This window comes from Hippopotamus amphibius, chromosome 11 (genome assembly GCF_030028045.1).
Source record: "Hippopotamus amphibius kiboko isolate mHipAmp2 chromosome 11, mHipAmp2.hap2, whole genome shotgun sequence".
Taxonomy (NCBI): domain Eukaryota; kingdom Metazoa; phylum Chordata; class Mammalia; order Artiodactyla; family Hippopotamidae; genus Hippopotamus; species Hippopotamus amphibius.
This window is the reverse complement of record NC_080196.1, coordinates 41,558,710-41,582,112: the sequence shown is the minus strand read 5'-3', so window position 1 is coordinate 41,582,112 and position 23,403 is coordinate 41,558,710. Positions and strand designations below refer to the sequence as shown.

The following is a 23,403-nucleotide window of genomic DNA, read 5'->3' as shown; positions in this document are numbered from 1 at the left end:
CCCTGCTCCAGGAAGATCCCACATGCCACGGAGCAACTAAGCCCACGCACCACAGCTACTGAGCCTGTGCTCTAGAGCCCGTGAGCCACAGCTATTGAGCCCACGTGCTGCAACTACCAAAGCCCACGTGCATAGAGCCCGTGCTCCCAACAAGAGTAGCCACTGCAATGAGAAGCCCGTGCACCACAACGAAGAGTAGCTCCTGCTCACTGCAACTAGAGAAAGCCTGCGCGCAGCAATGAAGACACAGTGCAGCCAATAAGTAAATAAGTTGATTTAAAAAAAAAAAACAAAAGAACATACATGGAATGGGTCTATCAGTATGGGGAGTGGTGGAATACATTCATGTATTTGCTCACTTGCAAATAGATCTCAGGGATACTTGAGAAACAGGTTATACTGGTTGCCTCAGAAGAGAACTATAGGCAGCTGGGAGACGGGTAGGAAAAAGACTTTTCTCTGAATAACCTTTTGCATGTTTTGAATTTTAATCATGTGGATGTATAACTTGTCAAAAAATAAATACGCATATAAGTAAACACATGTTTTAAAACTTTAAAAATAGGTTTCCCTAGGTCAGAGCACTGTGGACAACAGAGGGGAAGTGGGAAACAAGCTAACCTTTTATTGAGCATCTTACCGTAAGCCAGGTCTTCAGCCAGATGCTTATGTACGTGATGCTTTTAATCCACACAACCCTTTATGGGAGGCAGTATCCATCCCCATTTTTATGGATTTAACACGGGGACATTGGAAGGGGGAAAGTACTCTCTCCCAACCAGCTGGGTCGTTGCCTTGTTGCACTTGAAATGGGCAGGGCCAGAGAAAGGGATGCTCTGTGGAGGGCTGGAGGGAGGGAGCCTTTAGGGAGCCTTTTCTTTAAGGGGCACTGCAGACCTGCTGGCCGATAAGTTGAGGCACACCCTCTATTTGCTACACAGTTTGGATGTGTCCTTTCCTTTGCTTTCGCTGAGCTCGGGGATGGAGTTCGCAGTGTGCATTAACAAGCAGTCAAGTGACTGCCTGAGCCGGCAGTTGTTTCTACGGCTGGAGGAAAAGACCTTCCTGTGCTCCCGGCTGCCAGGGGAGAGGTGGTGCTTGCCCTGTGTTGTTCTGCTGGGCGTCAAATGTGCCGCTTTTGTCTGCCAGCTGGAGGCTGGCTGGAGAGTTGTTATTTTTCTGATTGTCAGACCTAAGGCTCCTTGCTTGCCCTTAGAGGAAAAAGCATCCAAGCCCTGGTACAAAAGGTCCTGTTCTCCTTTCTTTGGAAAAAGAGCAGTGAATGAGCTCATTATCACCGCAACCCAAGTGGGGAGGGGGTGCTCCTCCTCGCTGCCTGGTCCTGCCCCTGGCCAGGTTTCTGGGAGTGGGGGGCTTGGATCTGGCTCAGGGTGACCAAAGCCAGATGGCTGGAACAGGTGGTCCATGCAGGGGGCAGTGCTGGAGATACTCGGAAGCTTTGAGACCCGCTGTCTCTGCTGTGGTCCAGAGGAAGGATGAGTTGTCTGTACCTCTTCTCCCCTGAATGTAGAGCTGCATCCAGGACCGCCGGCCTCCAGGGAGCAAATGATCCTCCGTTCAGGGTTATGTCGTCGTTCAGGTGCTCTGCTGGTCTCAGTTCTATGAAGTGTCCCCACACCTCAGAGCTGGCGGTCACACAACAGCAAATTATCTGTTGAACGCTCACGAGTTGCCAGGCATTGCTTTAGGTGCTGGGGGCATAGCATGGAACAAAGCTGGCAAGCCTCTGCCCTCATGGAATTTAGATTCTAGCATGAGCAGTGAAGGGTGCCAGCCCTGGCCTGCTCTTGCACCCTCTGCCCAGTTTCTGCTGGGTCTGGAAGGACTGAAGGGTGGGGGGAGTGATGTATAAATTACCTTGGAAGGGAGGCTCTTGGGCGTTTCCAGCAACTGAGCCCTGATTGTAACCCTCTCGCTCCCTTCATAGCGTGTCTTTAGACCCTGTGGGGCTGTGGTCAGAGAAGATCCTTTCTTGATCTGAGCACCGTGAGCACTGAAACCTTGGAGGTCAGTGCCAGACCTTGGAATCGGCTGAAAGACCCAGAGGCCTACCCCAGTGTGTGCGCTGACAGTGAGCCGGCAATGTTTGACTCGAGCCTCACAGCCTTTCTTTTTTGCTCCTCTTTTCTTCCATCTCAGATTGAGAAGATCATGAGCTCTATTGGAGAAGGGATCGACTTTTCTCAGGAACAGCAGAAGATCTCAGGTATCGTACCGAGCAGCCATTTCCCCCGTGGTAATACCGCCTTCTGGGTCCCTTCTGGCTCAGGTTTTTCTCTGACGCAGAAGACAGACATTTGGAGGGTGAGAGAGGTCAGCCTCAGACCGCGTCACACTCTTATAATTCAGAATCTCATGTGTTGACACAGCCCATCTAGCTGTTATTATAGAAGCCATGACTCCTTTTACACAGTGGAGGAAAGAGTGTACAAGTTGAATTTTAGGCTATTAGGAAGCTCTTTTTTAAAAAGTGAACAATTGTCACTTATTCATCATTATTTTCATAAATGTAGGCTTTCTCTGCTTGGCTTCACATGCAGTGCTCGTGTTGGTCCCCCACCTTCCCAGGTGGCTCTGGCACTACCTCTTCACGGGCACGTGGCTCTCGTTTGCCTGATCCTGGTGTGGCAGAGCACTGGGTTGGACTGTTAGCCTGCATCGCCTGGGAGGGTGGGCTTTGCCGTTTCCTCCTTGTGTCTGTTTCTCCGTTTTTCCACTTACTTAGGCGCTCATCGTTTTTACTTCAGATCACTGTTACTTGGGGTATTATTTTCATCTCATAGCCCTACAGGTGAGGTCTGCCTCTGTTTCCTTTGTTTGAAACAAAGGAAATAGGGAGGCCGGACCTGAACTGTTTTCCTTGGTAACAGAATTATGATTGTGTTACTTGCTCAGGTGAGGTGACATTCTTAAAGGTGCCTCCCAGAGCATCTGTCACACACCTTTCCCCCAAGCATCTGAAGACAGTCCTGCCACCAGGGCATCTGGGCTGAAGGCAGCTTGTGGAGCCTGGCCTCCCCCCTTATCCGGGAAGTGCCTCTCTGCACTGAAGGAGTGGCTTCCCTGTTCACTCAGGAGGCTGCATCCAGGATTGACCTGTGAGTCGTGAGTGACACCTCTGGTTCCTCCATGGGCCTCCGGCCCCGGCAAGAGGTCTGATGGATGGGGGCGAGTGTGCACATCAGGGAGAAAGTTGCTGCTGAGGCCATGGGGCTTGTGGAGAGAGCATGGGCTCTGGAGGCTCAGCCCTGGTTCAGATCATGATGCTGGATAACATGCGTGTCCAGGACGAATTGCTTACTCCCGCTGAGCCCACAATCTCCCATCTACAACATTTGGATTTGGATATAGTACTTACCTCTTATGTTTGTTAAGAATAAGTAATATATACAAATACTTGAGCTAAATAGGTATTCAGTAAATACTAGCTATGCTCATTTTTCCCCACGAAATGATTCCTTCCTCATATTGAGAAACCTGGAAAGGAGGGGTGTCTGCCCTGCTGTCTTTTCCCCACTAGGTTCCTGGAGCCACCCTCCCTTAAGCCGCCCTGTTTCCCTGGGCTCTAGCAGAGAGGGTCCGGTCGGGTTAGGTTCATCTTTTCCAGTCTTGGATTATGCTGGGGGTCTGCACAGGTTGCTCTTCTGGCTAAGAGTTTGTGGCTCTCTTTCTAGGCATTTGCCTACACGCAGTCGGGGAGCTTTCCTTCTGTCATGGTTTGCAGGCTTTGCCAAGAGCGAGTGTTTGTTGGGAATAGATATTCAGGACTGAGACAAACACTGTTGGCATTTTCAAAGCTGTGCTTTAGGGGCAGCAGGAATGGGTCTGATGCAGTCAGTTCTGTTGAAGCTGCTTTCTGCTTCCCTGTATCCTCTGCGTCTGAGGAGCCTACATCAGCTGCGTGCACTTGAGAGAGTGGGGCAGAAGCAGGCTCTTACCTCCTGGCTTTGTTAAAACAGGTGATGTGGCAGCCCTTCTGGAAAACACTCTTCTGGAAGAGCCCTTCTCCTTGGAGTTGGTGACACTGAGCCCTTTCCTTGCCCTGTGGGCCCCACTTTCGAGTTCTCGCCCCCCACAAACCCATGTGAATGGCAAGAGTTGGTTGAGCTACGCTCCTAGGTTTCTGGATCTCAGCGCACAGTTTTGTTTTAGTAGCATTGAGTGGAGCCATCCTCCATACCCGGCTTTGGGAAGTCGAAGGCAGGCACACGAAGGTGGCCATCTGAGCAGAGGGTGCATCCTCCCATGCTGCAGAGCCTCAGCTCGCAGTGTCTGCACAGTGGCCAGGCTGTGAAGGATGGAGAGCATGGGCTCAGGTCTGCCCACGACCTCTGTCTTCTGTCTGATGGGTCGGGAGGGGGCTCTTGCAGGACCTCGAGGAGCACCAGCCTTCAGCTCACACCAGAGCAGATTTCTTGTTTATTGTGAATGAGCAGTGTCAGAGTTCGCACTGTCCTTGGGTTTCTGGATCTAGGAGAGGAGGCTTGGGCTCTGGGGTAGCCATCCTGGGCAGAGGAGTGGGACTGCCGGCTGGCAGCCCTTACCTAATTGTGGGGTTGCCTGGCGGGACTGATTTTGCAGAGGATCTTGTCCTGAAGGGCGAGGCCCCAATACGGCACTTGAATCTCACTGCTCTTTGGGGCCATGGGGCCCCAAGTGGCCAGCACCCGCATCTCCAACAGGCATGTTTTACAACTCATCGCACTGTCAGGAGTCTGGGGAGAGTGAGCCTTCGCCCTGGCCCTGGCCACTCTGGCTGCTCTCAGCAAAGGCCTGTTCTGTCCAGCCAGCTTGACTTTCTCTCGCTAAAGCCAGCCATTTAGCTGCTGAATGGCTGTTAAACGCAGGCCCCTGCAGGGGCCTGATCTCCCAGCACACAGACCCCCTTCTTGGCCAGGGCTGCCAACAGCCTGTTGGGATGCAGGTGCTCCCAGCACGTTTAGAGGGTGACACATGGTCCCTGGGTTTGTGTCTCTGTACGTTACCTTTGTTGTCTCCGCAGCTGTACTGGGGGTTTGGTCCCTGTTCCCCCTTGTCCTTGGTGCCTCCCCTCCCATGTCCTCCTCCCCCACATTGTGAATGGCCCACTCTGGGCCTGGCACTTCTCCGCTGGGCTCTGACGGCCTGGAGAGAAGTCTCTTCCCAGGTTGTTTTGTGCGCTCACCTGAGGACTACCAGTTGTAATGTCCTTATTTTGTCACCTGTTTCTGTGATACCCCGTGGCTTATCTTCCTGGCAGAGAAGCACAATCATCCCTGAAGTGGCAGGGGGAGGGGTCACTTAACCTGTGGGCTGTGCCCTCAGGACAGTGTCACTCCTCTGTCCCCTCTCTGGCTGTCCTAGAAACTATTGACCAAAACTACAGGACTGTTCCTTCTCTAGTCTCCTTATTTGCTGCTTCCAGCCTCCAGGGCTGGAGGTGAAGTTTGGCCGTCTCTGCCTGTTACACGCATGTGTAGCAACAGCAGCAGATACTGGAAGACCTGTCCTTTTGCTCCAATGCTGGTGCTGCTGTCTCCCTCTCCCTTGGTGGCAGCAGCTGCAGCTTCTGCTGCGATGTCCGATCCCTGATGTGTTTTCCTGAGCGTGGAAGGGAGGAGGGTGGGGGGGGAGGAGGGGGGAGGGCCAGACGTTATGAGTGTGAGCAAGGACTGTGGAGCCGGCAGCAGGCAGCGTGGAGCCCAGGAGCCTTTAGACAAAGCATTCTGCTGTCGTTCTGGACGCGCACACATCCACCGGCAGCAGGCAGGACCACAGCTGCCAGGCCAGGGGATTACGAGCAGGAATGAATCAGCAGCGGGGGGACACTTGACTTCACGGGCATACAAGAGCCCGCCGCGTAGGTTCTTGGAGCAGACGGCCTCACTCCAGGGCAGGGGAGCTCAGGCAGCCCCAGGCTCGGCATCTCGCAGTGCTGCTGCGGCGCGCATCAGGAGGCTGGCCGCCGGGGCCCTGACCACCATCTGTTCTGCAAAGGACAGAGGGGCGGGGGAGCCTGGGACAGTGGGTCACCAGGTTCTCCTGGATAACCAAGCCACTTGGACTTGGCCTGCCCAGAGGGGCAGAAAGTGCCAGGAACAGCAGAGTGACTTTCACCGTGTCAAGAGTTCTCTGGAGGTGATGTTTTTGTAGTTGGTTCTTTTTCCTTCCTCACACCTCTTTCTCTTCCCATTTTCCTTTTTTCTTCTTTTATATGTTCTTGCCCATAAGAACTGGAGAAGTAGGTGGGGCTAAGGCGTTCAGCTCAGAACATCCAAGGTCTGCCAGGAAGGGCTGAACTTTTTTCCTCCCTGTACCGGCACACTCCTCAGTCCTGCACGAGGAGCAGAGCAAATGCATGTCCTCTCTTGCCTGCACATCCTCAGAGGAGGACGGCAAGATCGGAGACCCTGGGAAGACAGCTGCTGTCTTTATCACTCAGCCAAAGAGAGAGCAGCGCGGATCGGGAATACTCTTAAGCCACTAGAGCTCAGCTGACGGAGGACCGCTTCCTTTCTCTCTCCTTTATTGGGCTGGGCTTTGTCTTCTTTAGCCAAGAACTGGATCTGCCCGCCTGCTTTCCACCCGAGCAGGCAGGCCAGTCACGGGAACAGCCACCGTCGTCGGAAGAGGAAGATGCACGCCCAGCCCCCGCCACACAGCCCCGCCCGGGAAGGCGGCCCCGCGGACAGCAGCCTGGCCCGGGAGACGCCCCGCTCGCCGGCTGCCGGAGTCTAGCCGGGGACCCGGCTCCCGGCCCCGCGCCCCGGCCCATGCGCCCGCCCGGCCCGCGCCGCCTTGAGCCTTTGAGCACGTAGGGCCCTTGGCCATGGTCTGCTTGTTCCGGGACTGCTGGGGGAAGACAAGTAAAAGTCTCCTTTCTCCCCGTGCCGGGTTCCTGCTGCTTGTGTTGCATGCGCTGGCTCCCCGTGACCGTGACCGGAGCCTTGCTGTGCCTGTGTCCCTCCGCTGCATGAAGAGGCGCGCTCGCCCCCGACCCGCCTGTGCTGCAAGGTCACGGGACTTGTCCCTCGTCCCCGGCCCCTTCGGGTGCCTGCGGGGACAGACTTTGTGAAATCCCTCCGTGGAGGCGGACGCGCGCCAACCCCGAGAGCGCTGGGGCTTGGCTGCCCCGAGCCCTGGGCAGCGGCCGTGCAGGTGCTGCGCGGCCCGGGAGCAGCCGGAGCCCCGGGGGCGCGGGCGCGGGCGGCGGCCGCCCGGTGCCCTTGGCCCGCCCGCGGAGGAGGGGCCGCGGGGCCGCCGCTCTCCGGCCTCTAGTGCGGAGCGTAGCCGCTTTATGGTAATGACTATGATGTGGCAGTGCCATCTGTCTTCCTCTGAGTGCCGCTGCTACCGCCTCAATGGTTTTTCCCTTTTCAAGCGTCTGCCGATTCCTCTCTCGTCAGGTTCGCGGCCGCCGGAGCAGAGCGTCGGGGAGTGGCTGGAGGCCGTGGGGCTGCCGCAGTACGAGAGCAGGCTGCTTCTCAATGGCTTTGACGATGTCCGCTTCCTGGTGAGTGTCCAGGCCCCGGGGGTGCTCCCTGCTCCCCAGGCCCCGCTGGAGTTGCAAACTGTACGTAGACCCGTGTCCCGGGGAAGAGGGGGCGGTGTGGCTTAGATGGGGGCTGTCAGCCCAGTGTCGCAGGCTTTCTCAGCTCTGCTCCGGACATGGCCCTGTGGGGAGAGCTCTTTGCAAGTTCACATCCAAGAAGGCGCGTCCCTGCTGCAGCCCTTGGCCCCATCTCCTCTCTCTCTCAGACCCCAGGCCATGAGTGGCACCGATGATTGAGGTGGACGGGACAGCCGCGTCCCCGTGGCAACTCCTTGTCCCATCTTAGCCGAATACCAGAAGTTCCCTTTGTTCCCTGAAACTATGCCGTCGAGCCCGTAGTCACTGAAGCTGGGAACCTGGTCTTCCTCCGGAAGCTGAGCGTCTGGTGGGGCCTTTGCCTCAAAGGTGTCCCAGACAAGAGGCTGCGCTGGGGGTGGGAAGGACTGGCTCCTTCTCTGAAGTGTAACTTTGTGCTCTCTTCTTGCAAAGCACAACAGCTCAGGGAAAAAGAAAAGAAAAATCCTGTGGAGTAGGGGCCCAGCCGGGACTCTGGGTTCTGGACCCCATGCTCCCTGTGTCAGTCCAGCAAGCAGCTCAGGGTGGGCTGTCCGTGACCGTCCCTCTCCTGGAAGCCCTCCCGAGATGTCCTCATGGGTCGGGCTGGGGCTCCGGCTGCGGCTCGCAGGCAGCCCCGGCCGCCCCAGGGCAGGTTGGAGCACAGTAGCGATGGCAGAGCTGCACGTCTTGGTAGCGCTCCGCGTGCGGGCAGGCGTGGGGTGGTGGTTTGCAGGCATCCGCTCGCTGAATCTCCCAGCAGCCCTGAGGTGTGCGTGCTCACCGTCTCCGCTTTTCCAGAGACAGAGGAGTGGAGTGTCTCGCTCATGCTCACACCTCGGGAACTGGCAGGGTAGGAACGTGCGCCTGGGACCTGGGGGCCGAGGGTCCTGCTCTAACCACTGTGATGCATGCCCACTTTCTTATTCGTGGGTGAGGGGAGTGGGACTGGAACCGTTCATATGCTTTAAGTCGCCCTGTTGCACTTGTTATGTCAGGAGCTGGTTTGAGGCTCCTCCTTGCTCCCTGGTGGGCCTGTCCCCCACTCGCACAGTTCCCGGAACACCGTGGATGCTGCATTGCCTTTGCTCCCTGAAGCAGGTCCCTGACCGCCCAGCTGCCTCACTGCCGTGGTCGAGGGCCAGTGGTCAGTCGGCCCAGAGCTCCCCTGCCTTCTCCTGTCCAGTGTGGGTCTCTGTGGGGTTCTCGTCAACAGGGTGGCTTTGGGTGCCTCCTGAGTAGCAGGCCACCCCGGGAGCTGGCCTGGGGCTCCCAGGGGGACCCTGACTGGGGCAACTCACCTCACCCAGGCCGTCTCCATCCCCAGGGCAGACAGCAAATGCTGCTGCACACCACCCTTCCAGAGCCAGCTTCAAACCAGTTATTTTTCAGCTTTTAAAAATCTTAGGTTTTAAAACAATTTTTTTTAAGTTGAACTGAGTATATTTATGGTTCTTATAAACTAATCCCTGACTCAGTGTTCCATGGGGGAAGGCCCACAAACCCAAAACGGAGGTGGGTGTTCAGCCAGTGAGTGAAGACACTTGGCCCTGGGTGCTGGGTGTTGAGGGGCTTTCCCTCTCTGAGCACAGCCCTTCCTCATACTGGCCATCAGATGGGCAGGGGAGGGTGGCCATGGATGTCACAGTGTGCCTCCCCATGCTTAGGACTCTTAGAGGCTGAGCTCTTGACTTCTCACCCCTCCTTCTGCTAGTTTGGAAAGGCCAAGGTTCATAAGCCTTGAATATCAAGACTCCTTTAAAACTGTTCCCCTCCCCCCTCCCTGTGCTCCCGCCAGAAGGTAGCTGGGCAGGCACGTGGCGAAGTCTGGCCCTTGGCCAGACATCCACGCGAGATGCAGGGCCTCTGTCAGAATGCGTCTGTTCCTATTTGGAAAGAGCACTCATTGAGGGAGGCCAGCAGCTCAGCTCTTCCAGGGCCTTCCAGGCCCCTCCTGCTGCCCGGGGTGCAAGCTGGTTCTGCAGGGGCGGCTGGCAGGCGGCGTCTGTGCAGGAAGGAATGCTGATTACACCTCAGCCTAGCCTGTCCCTTCACAGACCTCAAGTGGCCTGAGGAGCCATGCAGTGCGTAATTGCATGTAAGTTGCCAGATGGGCTGCAAGGCTAATTAAGTTTCAGCAACCAGAAAAAAGAGGAAGGAGACACACAAGAAGGGAACATGTTTGTTTAGAAACATTCCCTCATTGCGTATGGTATAACTTACATCATGTTAGCTGTGATATTATCCCTGTGTGGTTTGGATTTCAACAGGCTGTAAATGTTTCCCTTAGTTTTGATATACCCTGGAGACTCTTCTACAAGATGCACACGTGGCTCCCAGGAAGCCAGCCAGGCTCTAAATGTAGTAGGAACATCTGGAAACTGAGGGCTGCTATGGAGTCTCCCTGTGACAGAGTCCTCCAAGTTGTTGAGGGAAGAGTATAGGGTATTTGGGGAGGGCGGGTCACACAGCTCGCTTTCAAGGTGGAAGGGACTTTAACATCTTGTGGTCTCATCATCCCCTCTGTGCCCGAGTCCCTTCCAGATGAGCTCTGCCCTGATGTTTTCCCAGTGACGGGGTTCTCCACCTTACAAAGGCATAGCCCATTCACTCTCTGCATTGCTCGGGCTGGTTTAGAGCATTCTTTATATTGTGTCAAAATCTATTTCCATGTGGCTTCTGTCCATTGGACCAGGTTTACCTTTTGGGGCCACACAGAACACATGCCCATTAGGAAACTGAAGACCTGTCACAGCCTCCTGGGTCCTGTCTCGTCTAAACGCAGCACCCTCTTTCTCTTGGCTCTTCCCCCTTGATGTGATGACAGAGCTGGACCAGCGAGCGTTGCACCTAGGACTTTATTCACACCCTCTTGCCTGCAGACGGAAAGGGCGTCTGGTTTGCAGGGGGCAGGGGCAGGGCAGTGGGGCTGCCGGTGCTCCCAAGGCTGATAGGGCTGACCCCAGCCTCTGGGAGAAGGGGTGGGGGATCAGGCCCACACATCTGCCGGCCAGCCCACCACACTGGCTCGCGCATCAAAGCCAGTTCCATTTTTTTTCACCACAAAGCTTATCCACAGGAAATGGGCTTTCTCGGGAGAAGGGAGGAAATGCATTTAATCAGCGCAGAAGGAAGGTAATTTGTGGTTGGCAAGTTTGCAGCTCACGTGTGCTGGCGCAGGTCTCCGTATCTGGGACTTGGCCTGACCTCCCTTCACGGAAGTGTTGATTGAGTAAATCATGGTGCTCCTCACACTGGGGTATGATGTGGGCATTTCAAAAGATTTTTAAGACTGTCTGATGTGGAGAAAATTGAGACAAAAATCCACGTGCACCATGAGCTTCATTTTCAAAAAAGAAAACATCTAGAGGTGCGGGGAGTAAGCCAAAATGGAATAATTTAAATAAAATTTAAATAAAAAAATATTTTCCATGGTTAGTTATCTCGGGGGGATTATGGGTGGCTCCGTATTGTTTCTTGGAGTGAAATAGATTTTCTGTATTTCCTATAATGAATGGATCTGAAATCAGAAAAGCAGATAATGTAGGAGTCTTAAGACACTTGACAGTCCAGCTGGGAGAACAGAGCATAGAGCAGCAGTAACAGCAGAGCGGCTGAGTGGTAAGTGCTACCATTGGGAGGAGGTCCTGCGCTCACCCAGGGTTCACTGGCTGCTGGGCACTGAGCTGGCACCCAGCCCTGGGGTGGCTGTCGGTCAAGTCGCAGACAGGGCCGCTGGGGCCCAGAGGGTGGAAGCACTGCCAGTAAGTGGCAGAGCCGGGATGCTAGCCCAGATCTGTCCAACTTTGAACCCCTGGGTTCCACTTGCTGTCCTGGGGGGTTTGTAGAGGCTACAGGACTTGAAAGACTCCAGGGAGAGGCCCACACTGTCCTTGGTGAGCGGGGAGGCCAGCTCGAGTGCAGAGTTGGGCAGGGTCCTGACTGGCAGCAGAGGTGAGCTGGGCCTGACTGCAAGGGGCCTCAAAAGCCATGCTCTGGGTGAGCCCCGAGGTCTCTGAGCCCTGGGCATGGGGGATGGGGTCCTGTGGTTGTGCGCTTACCTGGCAGAGCGCCCTGGAAGTCGAGGTGCCCCTTGGACAGCAGGGTGGAGTGGAGAGCAGGACGAAGCCGGCAGGCCCATTGCCTCTTAGGGGCAGCGTCAGGGAGGCCTTGTGCTCCTCCCATCAGTTTATTTCTTCACAGCCTTCTGCCACGTGCAGACAGGCTCCCCCTGTCTTCCTGTCTGTTTCTGAGACTGTGCCAGCTGGTCCCATGTGTGGGAGAGAGATGGCAGGTGAAGAGGTCTGAGTCCTGCAAAAGCTCAGGGCGTTAGCTCGGCAAGGAGGTCCTTCTTTATTGGCTTCCGTGAAGCTTTCCAGCCAGGTCCCCAGACCCCTGAGTTTCCCTTCCTGTTCCCCAGATTAGCCTCACTCTTCAGCTGTGGAAGCCGGCTTCACGGGCGCAGCCAACTGTGCCCCTGGGTTCCCGCCTTGGCTCCCCATGCCGCCTCCTCACCCCGCCTCTGATGTTCTTCCCTCCCTTTGCCTTCTTCCCTCCCCCTCTTCAAGGGGCTGCTGCGGGCAGTGCTGTCAGGATGCCTCCCGGCCTTGACTTCTCTGCGCCAGCCCTGGCCCATCTCTGTGCAGAGCACTCTGGGAGCTGGCTGCTCTGGGGGGTTTCTGTGCCCCAGTGTGTAGCAGGTCACTGGGGGGCGGTGGAGCTAAGGCTTTGAAAGCAATATTCTTAGACAAGTGTGGACCCTGCCTCTTGGACTAACTCAATTCTACAGTCACTTAAGAACTTAGCTCCTCAGTGTCCCAGGTGTTGATGTGGCACCAGGTGGTTCCTCGTCTCTGCTGGGCCCTTGAACCTTGAGACCAGAGCCGGCCTCTTTTTGGGCCCCTTTCCGGGCGTGTGTGCTCTCTTGCTCTCCCTGGAGTTATTCAGGATCCAGCTCTATGTGCCTCCGGTGCTGCTCTGGCCTTCTCAGGTCCCCTTCACAGTGGAAGCGAGTTTGAGAACTATTTGCATGTCTGTTGGTTTAACTAACTGCACTTTAGGATGGAATTGGACAGGTGAGCACATCCTGCTATGTAGCTTCTGGTTGCTGGTATCTCAGTGTGAGCAGCAGCAGGGGGTTCTGTCTGGCATCTCAGCAGGTCCGTTGTGTTTGGTTAGTTGACCCCCAGGTGTACATGTGCAGAAGTGCAGGGGGCAGAGCAGTGAGGCCCGTGTGTCCCTGTCAAATGTCAGGTATAACTCAGGTGCCCCTGGGCATCCCTGAAGCCCATCTGTGGACTCCTGGGGTCCATGGACAGCACACTCAGGACTCTGGGATTAAGTCATTTGCTCAAGGCTGCTCCTCAAGCAGACAGCTGAGCTGTGGCTGGAAGCTGGGTCTCCTGGGCCCAGAGCAGTGCCCTCGCCTCCCTCTCTAGTCCCCACGCACCCCTTTCCCTGGAAGATGCTGTGACTGGACCGCAGGCTTAGCACGTTCCCCACAGTCAGAGCCAGCATGCTAAGCCAGCACATCATTCAAGGTGCCCATCGGGTCAGGCAGACCGTTTCGTCCACCCACTGTGTGTTGGGGCTGTTCTGCAAAAGGCTGGAAAAGGAGCGGGTGGGGCTCAGACCCTGGTAAGCTCTTGGCACTGGCTTGGGGCCTACCGGAGCCCTCCAGACCTGCAGCTGCCGCCACCGCAAGCCAGTGGCAGGCATTCCTGCCCTCCACCCTCAGGGAAGCCGCAGGGCTGCAGACAGCTGGCTGAGGCCTCAGTTAAGGAATCTGGATGGGGAAAAGCGTAGGAGAAAATGCAGGGTTCTGATTACTCGCACTGAGAACCAGCTGAGAGTCGGGAGACCTGGGTTTCCTCCAGGTCCCCCTGTATGATTTCGGGCGGGTGGCTCTGCCTCCCTCCCTGGCTGTCCCTGTCCCATGGAATCACATTTGACTGCTTCTTCCTGCACTTAGGCTCTGAAGGCGGCACAGTGTTAGCTGTGGTGACACACAGCAGTGATCAAGGCTGACCGCGGCCGGGGCCGTGTGTGAGAATGGAAGGCAGGAAGGCGGTGCTTTCTCTGCAGCGGAAGCAGAGATCGGCTTTGTCCTCAGATCTGTGAGGTAAAGCCTGCTTTGGGTGGTCTCGGATCGAGGCCCTTTAACTCGAGCTGACCCAGGCCTGGCTAGTCTGCACTGGTGATTTGGGGATCTTATGGCATCTTGACTTCAAAGATGAGGCCTCAGAAAGGCAGGTGTTTCATTACTAATAAGAAAAATATATGAAATTGTACACTTTAAATACATGCAGTTTATGTATGTCAATATATCAATAAAAGTTTTTAAAAAAAAAAAGGAAAGGCAGGTGTTTGGGGGTGATGGGCCGCAGATGGATGGAAGGATGCTACACCTGGTACAGAAGCGGGGACACCAGGGACCTGCCTGGGAGAACAAGAGTCACCGGGGTGTTGCCTCCCTGAACCTGGGAGGAGAACCGTCCCTGACAGCCCTTCCCGTGAGACTGACAGGGGAGAGGGCCTCTGGCTTCAGGAACTAGGAGCTGGTAACATTTGCGCTTCATCCTCGTCTTCTTGGAACTAGTTGCTCTCTGTCACCGTCCTGTTATGTCTCTCCAGCTGAGGACAGGGCTGGGCTGGGGTGGAGTGGGGATGGTTAGGAGAGCAGGAGGTGTGGGTCAAGGCTGAGCCGCTCCTGTTGCTGAGGTTGGTGAGCTTTTTATAGGGCCACCCATGAGCCAGGGGAAGGTGTCAGTTTGGGCAGTTCTGTGACCAGGTGCCAGGAGGCAGGAGTCAGCTGGGCCAGGCAGCGGTGAGCAAGTGAACAAAGGAAGAGCCACTGAGCACTGGTTCCTGCCGGCAGGTCAGTGCTCAGCACCGGGAATTTGTTTTTAACCCAAGCAGGCAGGTGGCTTTATTCCTGTTTATAAGGTTCTGACTTTGTAAGGCATTTGAACCCAGTTCTTATTCCTTACAAAGGAATAAGAGGGCTTTCTCTACCAGCTGCCTTGCATGGTAGAGAAAGTCCTCAACCCCTGGATGGGTGGATGAATGATGCTTCAGGGAACATAGCTTCTATTTTCCATCATTATTAAGATTCTTAGGCCACAGCGTTGAGCAGCAGAGCCCTGCCCCTCTTTGCTGCCTCTTCCCTCTCCCAGTGGTCCTCCCTGCTCTCCTTGGGCTGGCACCCCACTCTCTAAGCTCCCTGGGTCTTGGGCTATGGTCTGGGCGGGGAAGACTCGTGTGCTCACCGCTCTCCCTCCTGGCTCACTCTCCAGCATGCGTGTGTGGTCACTGCAGCCCCAGCCTAGGAAGGCGGTCCTGGCTCAGACTAGGGTCCTGTGTTCAGTGACCTACACCCCAGATGACCGTGCCCACGACAACTCCATCGCTGTGGCCAGTTACATGTTCTGGGGACTGCAGAAAACTATGTGCAAAGGAGGAGCCAGAATGTCCAGTGGTGGATGAAATTATGGGATGCCCATGAACTAGAGAGTGTGCAGTCCTTGTGGGAGTTCATGACAGACGGTTAAGTGTCGTGGGGAGGCGTGTACACAGAGTATATCAGCATGTGAAAAAGCAGGTTAAATAATATAAATACCACAGCCCCAACTTTTGCTACAGTGTTTTGTTTTGTTTTACAGTGAGAGCTTAGAAAAATACACTGAAATGCTAGAAGTGATCCCAGTCTTACTTTTTAAAAAAATATTGTCACTTAGAAGAATTCATCAGAATGGTAACCCTGGGTTTTCCCCCCTCCAGAAGTAATAGATTTATAAATGGCTTTTACATTTTTCTTTGTACTTTATTTAAAAAAATTTTTTTTTCAAGCTCTTTATTGGAATATAATTGCTTTACACTGTTGTGCCAGTTTTTGAGGTACACCAAAGTGAATCAGCTGTATTTATACATATATCCCCTCCCTCCCACGACTGCCTCCCACCCTCCCTATCCCAGCCCTCTAAGTCATCGCCCATCATCAAGTTGATCTCCCTATGTTATGAAGCAACTTCCCACTAGCTATTTTACATTTGGTAGTGTATATATCTCAATGCTACTCTCTCACTTCGTCCCGGCTTCCCCTCCACCCACGCCCCCACCCCATGTCCTCAGGTCTATTCTCTACATCTGCATCTTTATTCTTGCCCTGTTCAAAAATCTTTATAATAAACTTATATAACTTTTCTACTCAGAATTTTTTTTTTTTAATATGAGGGAGAGATAGAAGCAGGACCCAGTGGAACTTTACAAAATTCTGGAAGGCAGAGAGACAGCATAAGCTCTGAGCTACCCACTCCGTGCACAGAGACTAGAGGAGCCTCAGGCCTGGATGGAGGTGTGGGGGCCCTCTCGCTGGCTGAGCTGCTTATCTGTTCAGCAGCTTTAGCAGCGCGGGCAGGCCCCACAAATCAGTATAGCAACGGGTGTGGCTAGTGTCGGCTGCTCAGCTCACTCAGGCTGGTACTTCCCTCATCCTTCTACCCTTCCTTCCCTTGATTTTGCGAAATCTGTCAAGGTGGGTTTTTTTGTTTGTTTTTAAGAAAATAGTTTTGTCCTTATTATTCTAAGTGCTAGTTCCCATTTTCTCAGTGCTTTTTAGCAATTAGACGTTTTTAACATTTATACACTTTCCAATTTTCAATATTATCATAAAATAAAAATTAGAAAATAAGGTAGAAAATTGAGTGTTCTGCTTTAAAAAAAAAAAAAAGGTTATCCCCATGTTGTATTCTACTTCAATCTCTACCTTCCACTTTCCCCATTCTTGGAGATAAAAAAAATGGGGTTAGAAACTTTAAGACATGACAGACTACACAGAGCGAAGTGACTGATGCCACACCTTCCTGGTTGCCACAGCATTTGGAAACTGAGCCCACAATTTCAGGAAAATGATTAAGTAGTTGAAAGCGTCAGTCTGATCTGTGTCTCCAGCTGATGAGGACATCCTCTAAGGAAATGCCAAATGCTCTGACTGTGTCTGCTTCTGGAGAGAAATTTCATCAGAGAGAATACTGCTAGCAGATACTCCCAAGTTCAGGTATGGGGTTCACTTGGGCCGAGGCCTCACAGATCAGCAGCTGAATGCTCTGTGTCCTGTGTGTGTCATGTTTACGTTTCACCACGCTCAACACAGAATGGCCTCACTGGAGACGTCACCCCACACACACACTTTCAAAGACAGCTGGAAGTTTCTCTAAGACCTTTGATGACTGGAACACAGCCACACAGTGTCTGAACTTATTTCCCTCAATTTGAATGTCGTACTTCAAAGTGAAGTTTGTTTTAATTTTTCATTGTATTTAACACTAACCTCTAATATTTGATATTTTACGGTCTTAATTTGCATTTTCATGTGCATCCAGGTTGAGCCCCCCACCCCCAGCACACTTACCCTTCTCCCAATTCAGTGCCTTCTCTGTCTGGAGCAGCTCTTCCCACAGTTCCTGGCTCCTTGAGGCCCAAGAAAGGACTGGGAGGTGGAGAGGAGAGGGAGGGGCTGCAGGGGGAGCACCAGTGCCAGGCTTTTCCCCAGAGGCAAAATCAGGCTGGGACAACAGCTCTGTCTCATTCTTTCTCCCCCAAGAGAGGAGGTTTCAGCCTTTTTTCAGCCTTTTCTCTCTTTCTTTCTTTTTTTTCTTTATGACTCCTGGCAGAAATTGCTGAGTGATTGTCTGAGAAAAGAGAGAGAGAGAGAGAGAGAGGTGCCATACTGAATATGGCAATGATGCTGGGGGGTGGGGTGTGGAGGTGGGCAGGGTGGAAAGTCTGGAAACCACTTCTGAGAGATGAAACCCCCTCCCAAGGCAAGTCCAGTCTAGCACTGTTCTGCCCACTAGTCACTCTTCCATCAGAACATATAGGCCTTTGCTCGAATGGAGGTCAGGTCCTGCAGGGGCTGACACTGGCCATGATAGGGCCAGAGAGGGAGAGCCCAGATGCGCCGTCTCCTCGCCTGCTTTTCCACACGCCAGCATACTGCCTGCACACACTTCCCCAGGAGGAGGCGCTGCGACATCGCGCCTACCTCTGTGGCTGGGAGCCTGCACCCTCCTGTCCCCTCTCCCTCAGGGACAGAACCCAACCAAGTCAAGTGTCAACTACTTATGTTTCAGGTTCTGCTTAGGCCAAAGAGCTGTTCTACTCTATTAGCTTTCTAACTATTCACTCACTAGGAACTCAGAACAGGGCTTGGCACATAGTCAGCTCTTGGTAATGTTAGTGCGGTAGAAAGTAAACAAATTACAAAGTCCCTTTCCCCCATACACCTCCTCATGTAAAGGTTTCTAAAAGGTTTCTTTGCCAGTCAAGAGGGTGCAGTAATTTCCAGAATGTTTCTTGCCTTTGAGGATTTGGAGCACCTTATAGTCACCCCACAGACTAATCCCACAGAATGTAGATGGGGCAAGTTCAGAAACTCAGGAGGACCCTACGCTGAGCCCAGGAAGTGCTCTGGCAACTGTTTGCTTTGATTTTCCATCATGTCTTTTGTTTTGGTTTTGTTTCCACTTGCGTGTTTCTCCTCAAAGCTGCATACAGTCCCCAGTTCTCTTGACTGGGGGTCTGGTTTATGAAGGGCCTGTCTCCAGTTGGATCTGGTTTTCCTGGTTGTCAGCCTTCAGTTCAGTATTAATGTTACCCTAAAAGCTTGTGAAGGCCTGAGGAAATGTTGGGGTTACGGTGAGCATTCAGAACATCACTGCAGCGCCACCCTCTTGGAGGTTCACTGTCAGGTCCTCGCTGAGGTGTCCTCATCATCCAGTAGAAAGTCTGGGCAGGCAGCCCCCCTCTCTTCTTCTCCCCATCAGCACACCCTAGATTGGGGCCCAGAGTGACTACAGGAATTCAGTGTGGTGACTCCTGGATTCAGGGGTGACTTGGGACCTGGTCGGACCTGGTCAGACCTGGAGTGGTGTCAGGGCTCAGGGGACCTTCTGTGGGCCCAGGGCTCCCTAGTGTCCCAGCAGAAAGGTGTGTCTACAGCCCGAGCAGAGTCCAGTCTGCCTTCAGAGCCGTATTCACCTGGGCTCTCTTGAGCTTATAGCTTGTCCTCTATGTGTCCTTTGTGGGGCAAAACTTCTGTCACCATGCACAGGCTCCCACACCAGCAGTCACTCCAGCTTGGTACAAAGGTGAGGCCACTAGGAAGTGGTCTGCATGAGCTGGCCTGAGATATTAACTTTTCCATCTGTAAAGTGGGCATAAGGAATACCTACCTCGGTAGAATAAAAAGCCCAGAAAAAGTCCTGGAAACACAGGAATTCAGGACACGTCAGAAGTCATTTCAGATTGATGGGGAAAAGGTAGCTCATTTAAGAAACAGACAACCTGCTGCCTGGAAAAAATATTAAGTGGATCCTGACCCTTAAACCTTACATCAAAATAAATTCCAGATAGGGTAAAGATTTGATTGTAAAAAATAAAACTGTAAAGTTACAGGAAGAAAATATGGAAGAATTGCTTTAAAAATTCTGGAGAGGGGAGATCTTTATAAGGCTGATCAGAACTTAGAGAAGCTCCACAAGAAAAGTGGGTGTGTGCAGGTGCAGCCAGATAGGTTCTGCATGAACAAAGCCAGCGTAATAGTCCAAAGACAGTGACAAACAGGACAGACATGTGCCTGACTCTTCATAGATAAAGGGTTAATTTCCTTACTATATAAAGAATTCCTACAAATCAAATACAGAAGAGGTCAACAGCTCCATAGATAAACATGAAAAGGATAAAGTGGGTAGTTCCTGGAAAAGGAGCTGCGGCTGCTCCCCACGCCTGGCCTGGAGCTGCGTGGACATGAGCATCGGACTGAACTCTGCCTCACAAGTTACGGATGCTCTTTGCACCTCAGCTTCCTGACCTGTAAAATGGGATAACAGTAGTTCCTATTATTTCAGTGGTTTAGCAAAGCATGAAGAACATGGAGGGAGGCAGTGAGTGCTATGTAAGTGCTTGACAGATAAATTGTGAAAAGATGTTTAAGCTCACCTATGAGTGGGAGGATCTTGTGATAAGAAGTGTGCAGTGATGAGCTATTTCTGCACAGTGCTGCGCTGATGGGGGTATTAATATCTGTCAGACTCCTAAATACACATACCCTTTGACCAAGCAATTTCTAGTCTTTTTTTTTTATATATACTTTTTTGCAATTTTTAAATCAAAATATAATTGACATGCAATAGTATATGAGTTTCAGGTGTACCACATAGTGATTTGACATTTGCATACGTTATGAAATGATCTAGTAGTCATCTAGTAACCATCGTTATTACAAAGTTATAATATTGACCATATTCCTTATGCTGTATATCACATCCCCATGGCTTATTTATTTTGTAATTGGAGGTCTGTACCTCCTAATACCCTTCACCTATTTCTGCCCCCTCCCCCCAATTCCCCTCTGGCAACCACCTGTTTGTTCTCTGTATCTACAAGTCTCTTTTCATTTCGGTTTGCTTGTTCATTTCATTTTTTTAAGACTCCACATATAAGTGAGATCATATGGTATTTATTTCACTCAGCATAATGCCCTCTAGACCCCATCCACACTGTCACAAATGTCAAGATTCATTCTTTTTTTATGGCTGGGTACTGTTCCTGTGTGTGTGTGTGTGTCATTCATCTGTTAGTGCACCCATTTACAGTCCCACCAACAGTGCATGAGAGTTTTCTTTTCTCCATATCCTTGCCAACACTTGTCTTTTTGATAGTAGCCATTCTGACAAGTGTGAAGCATCTCACTGTGGTTTTGATTTGCATTTCCTTATTAATTAGTGATGTTGAACATCTTTTCATGTGTCTGTTGGCCATCTGTATGTCTTTGGAAAAATTTCTGTTCAGATCCTCTACCCATTTTTTTAATCAGGTTGTTTGGGTTTTTTATGTTTATTATATGAGTTCTTTGTGTATTTTGGATATTAACTCCTTATCTGATATATTGTTTGCAAATATCTTCTCCCATCCAGTAGGCTGCCTTTTCATTTTGTTGATAGTTTCCCTGTCTGAAAGCTTTTTAGTTTGATGTAGTCCTGTTCATTTATATTTGTTTCTGTTTCCCTTGCCTGAGAAGACAGATCCAAAAAAATATTGCTAAGACTGACATCAGAGAGTGTACTGCCTAAGTTTTCTTCTGGGAGTTTTATGGTTTCAGGTCTTACATTCAAGTCTTTAATCCATTTCAAGTTTATTTTTGTATATGCTGTGAGAAAGTCTAGTTTGATTATTTTGAAGGTAGCTGTCCAGTTTTCTGAACACCATTTATTGAAGAGGCTATCTTTTCCCCATTGTATATTCTTGCCTCCTCTGTCATAGATTAATTGACCATATAGGTGTGGGTTTATTTTTGGGCTCTCTATTCTGTTCCATTGATCTTTGTGTCTCTTTTTGTGCCTGTGCCATACTGTTTTGATTACTGTAGCTTTGTAGTATAGTGTGAAGTCAGGGAGTGTGATACTTCCAGCCCTGTTCTACTTTCTTGAGAATGTTTTGGCAGCAGTCTCTCTTCTTGATAACCACCGTAAAAAGATGCACATATGGGGGGATTTGTGCAGCACCATTTGTAAAAGCAGAAATTAGAAACAGTCATCCTTCAACAGGGAACTGGTTTAATAATTTATATGTCCATAACCTGGATGATTATGCAGCTTTGAAAGGAGACAGGTCTCCATATACTGATGTGGAGTGACCTTGTGTGTATACTAAGTTAAGAATAAGGTTGAACAACGTGTACAAGAATCACATTTGTGCGAAAATGAAGTGTGCCCGTGTGTGTAGGTGCCCAGCTGGGCTCTGGAGGGACATCCAGGAAAGTGGTAACAATTGCCCCTGGGGGCGGTGGGCACTGTGGCTGAGGGACAGGTCAGAACCCATGATTTTTTGTGTATCATAATCCGAAAAAAAACCTATCTTGTGACACCATTGTGAGTAATAAGAGACATCATGATAGGGGTTAGGAGTGACAAGTACAGTCAGACTGCCTCAAATCCTAGCTTCACCGTGAGATGTGTGACCTCAGACGCGTTTCTGACCTCTTTATGCCTCACTTTCCTTATATGTAAAATGAGGATTCAAACAGAACCTAACACAGAGCTGTGAGCCTGAAATGGGATGGTGCATATAAAAGCTCTCAGTCCCGGTCACGCGGCGAGTACAAGGCAAACACCAGCCAGCCTCCTCCTCGTCACTGCCACACTGGGCTTCTCTGCCCTAAGCTGCTCCATTGGGGAGAACTGCCCCACGTGGGCTCAGCCCTGACCCTCCCTCCTCTCCCGGGCAGGTCCCCACTTTGAGACTCCTATCCTCCTTAGGGTGAGGCAGGTTCCTTGGGTGCCTGCCCGTGCCACCCACCCAAAGTGGCTGTTATCGCCTTAAATCACAAAATCACATCTGTGAGGAATCTGGGGATTAGTCCTCCTGTTCTTCACCTTGGGGGGTCATGAAGCCTGCTCCCGGGGAAAATGTACATCAGTTCAGGTGGGCGAGGGCCTGTGCCCACTCCTGCCTGCTCTGGCCCAGGTCAGCGCCCTGGGCCCTGGGAGCTCAGGCCAGGTGGGCAGCCTGGGCAGGTTTGTCTTCCTGAGGCCGCTTGCTGCCTGGCCTGGCCTGGCCTGGCCTTGGGGGGCACCCCAGGGTGTACTCCCTCGTGGCGCCTGTGGCGAAGGAGAAGAACGTGGCAAGGGGCCATGACAGGCTGACCTGACACCCTCAGGGAGCCAGCTGCCTCGTCCAGGAGGCCCTTACTTTCTCCTTTCTGCTCTCAGGGGCCTAACGTGATGGAAGATCAAGACCTGCGGGAAATCGGCATCAGTGACGCACAGCACAGGCGGAAGCTGCTCCAGGCCGCACGGTCCCTGCCCAAGGTGACCACTGACAGCTCTGCAGCCTTTGCCAGGGGCAGGGGCATGCAGGTCACTATGGGGGGTCTGCCTCTCATCCTGGGAGCTCCAGTGGGGAGCATAGTGTCCTCTTTACTTCTTTGCCACGTCCCAAAGCCAGCAGAGCACTAGAGATAGTCAGGACCTAGTCCAGCCTCAGGAACGGGGCTGCAGGTGTCTGCCCGGCGCGGAGCCTAATGCCTACCTGTTTGGCTTGTCACCGGAGACCAGGCCCTCCCCAGGAGGCGCGGGCCCTCGGGGAGCAGAGGAGGCAGTCTTTCCCTGGGGAGCCATGGCTGGGAGGCCTGGGCCTCTCCTCAGCTCTGCTGGCACAGGGTCCACTTGTCCTTGCCACGTGCCCAGAGCTCAGGAAACACGAGAGAGTCCCAGCAGTGAGGCCAGTGCCCACTTCACAGACACACACCATTTTCTTGTCCTCCCAGCTTCGTGACCTTGTCAGAGGACAGTACAAACCCTCCTCCTCATCTAGCCTTCCTGACAGGGCACCTGCCCCAGACCTGGGGTGCCCTGGTGGCCCCCAGCTGGGGCCTAAGACTAGAGCTGAGGTAGAGAAGGCTGTGAGAGTGGAGGGACTGAGGACCCAGGCCCCTCGTTGGTCCTTAGGAGTTGCCCCTTACCTACCCAAGCCTCAGCCTCTGGTGTGAACTGGCCTGCATCCCCGTGGTCTTCATCTGGAGGGCCGAGATGTCAGTCCCGCCTCCTGTCCTCGCCCCACAGGTGAAGGCTCTGGGCTATGATGGGAACAGCCCCCTGTCAGTGCCCTCCTGGCTGGACTCCCTGGGCCTGCAGGACTACGTCCATTCCTTCCTATCGAGTGGCTACAGCTCCATTGACACTGTGAAGAACCTCTGGGAGCTGGAGCTTGTCAACGTGAGTACAGCTCTGCCGTGAGTG

At 52.6% G+C, this 23,403-nt stretch overlaps 1 protein-coding gene across 10 annotated transcripts in view; it reads left to right on the top strand.

The window, feature by feature from the left end:
* ANKS1A (ankyrin repeat and sterile alpha motif domain containing 1A) overlaps positions 1 to 23,403 on the top strand; it is a 174,451-nt gene that overhangs the window by 140,837 nt on the left and 10,211 nt on the right. For 9 of the 10 annotated variants that reach the window (XM_057700261.1, XM_057700263.1, XM_057700269.1 and 6 more), the window contains 4 exons: positions 2,161 to 2,227; positions 7,407 to 7,513; positions 22,375 to 22,473; positions 23,227 to 23,379. In XM_057700261.1, coding sequence (XP_057556244.1) covers positions 2,161 to 2,227; positions 7,407 to 7,513; positions 22,375 to 22,473; positions 23,227 to 23,379 — 426 coding nt within the window. Of the gene's footprint in view, positions 1 to 2,160; positions 2,228 to 6,452; positions 7,301 to 7,406; positions 7,514 to 22,374; positions 22,474 to 23,226; positions 23,380 to 23,403 lie in introns of those variants that run through there. The other variant, XM_057700266.1, reaches the window with a different exon arrangement.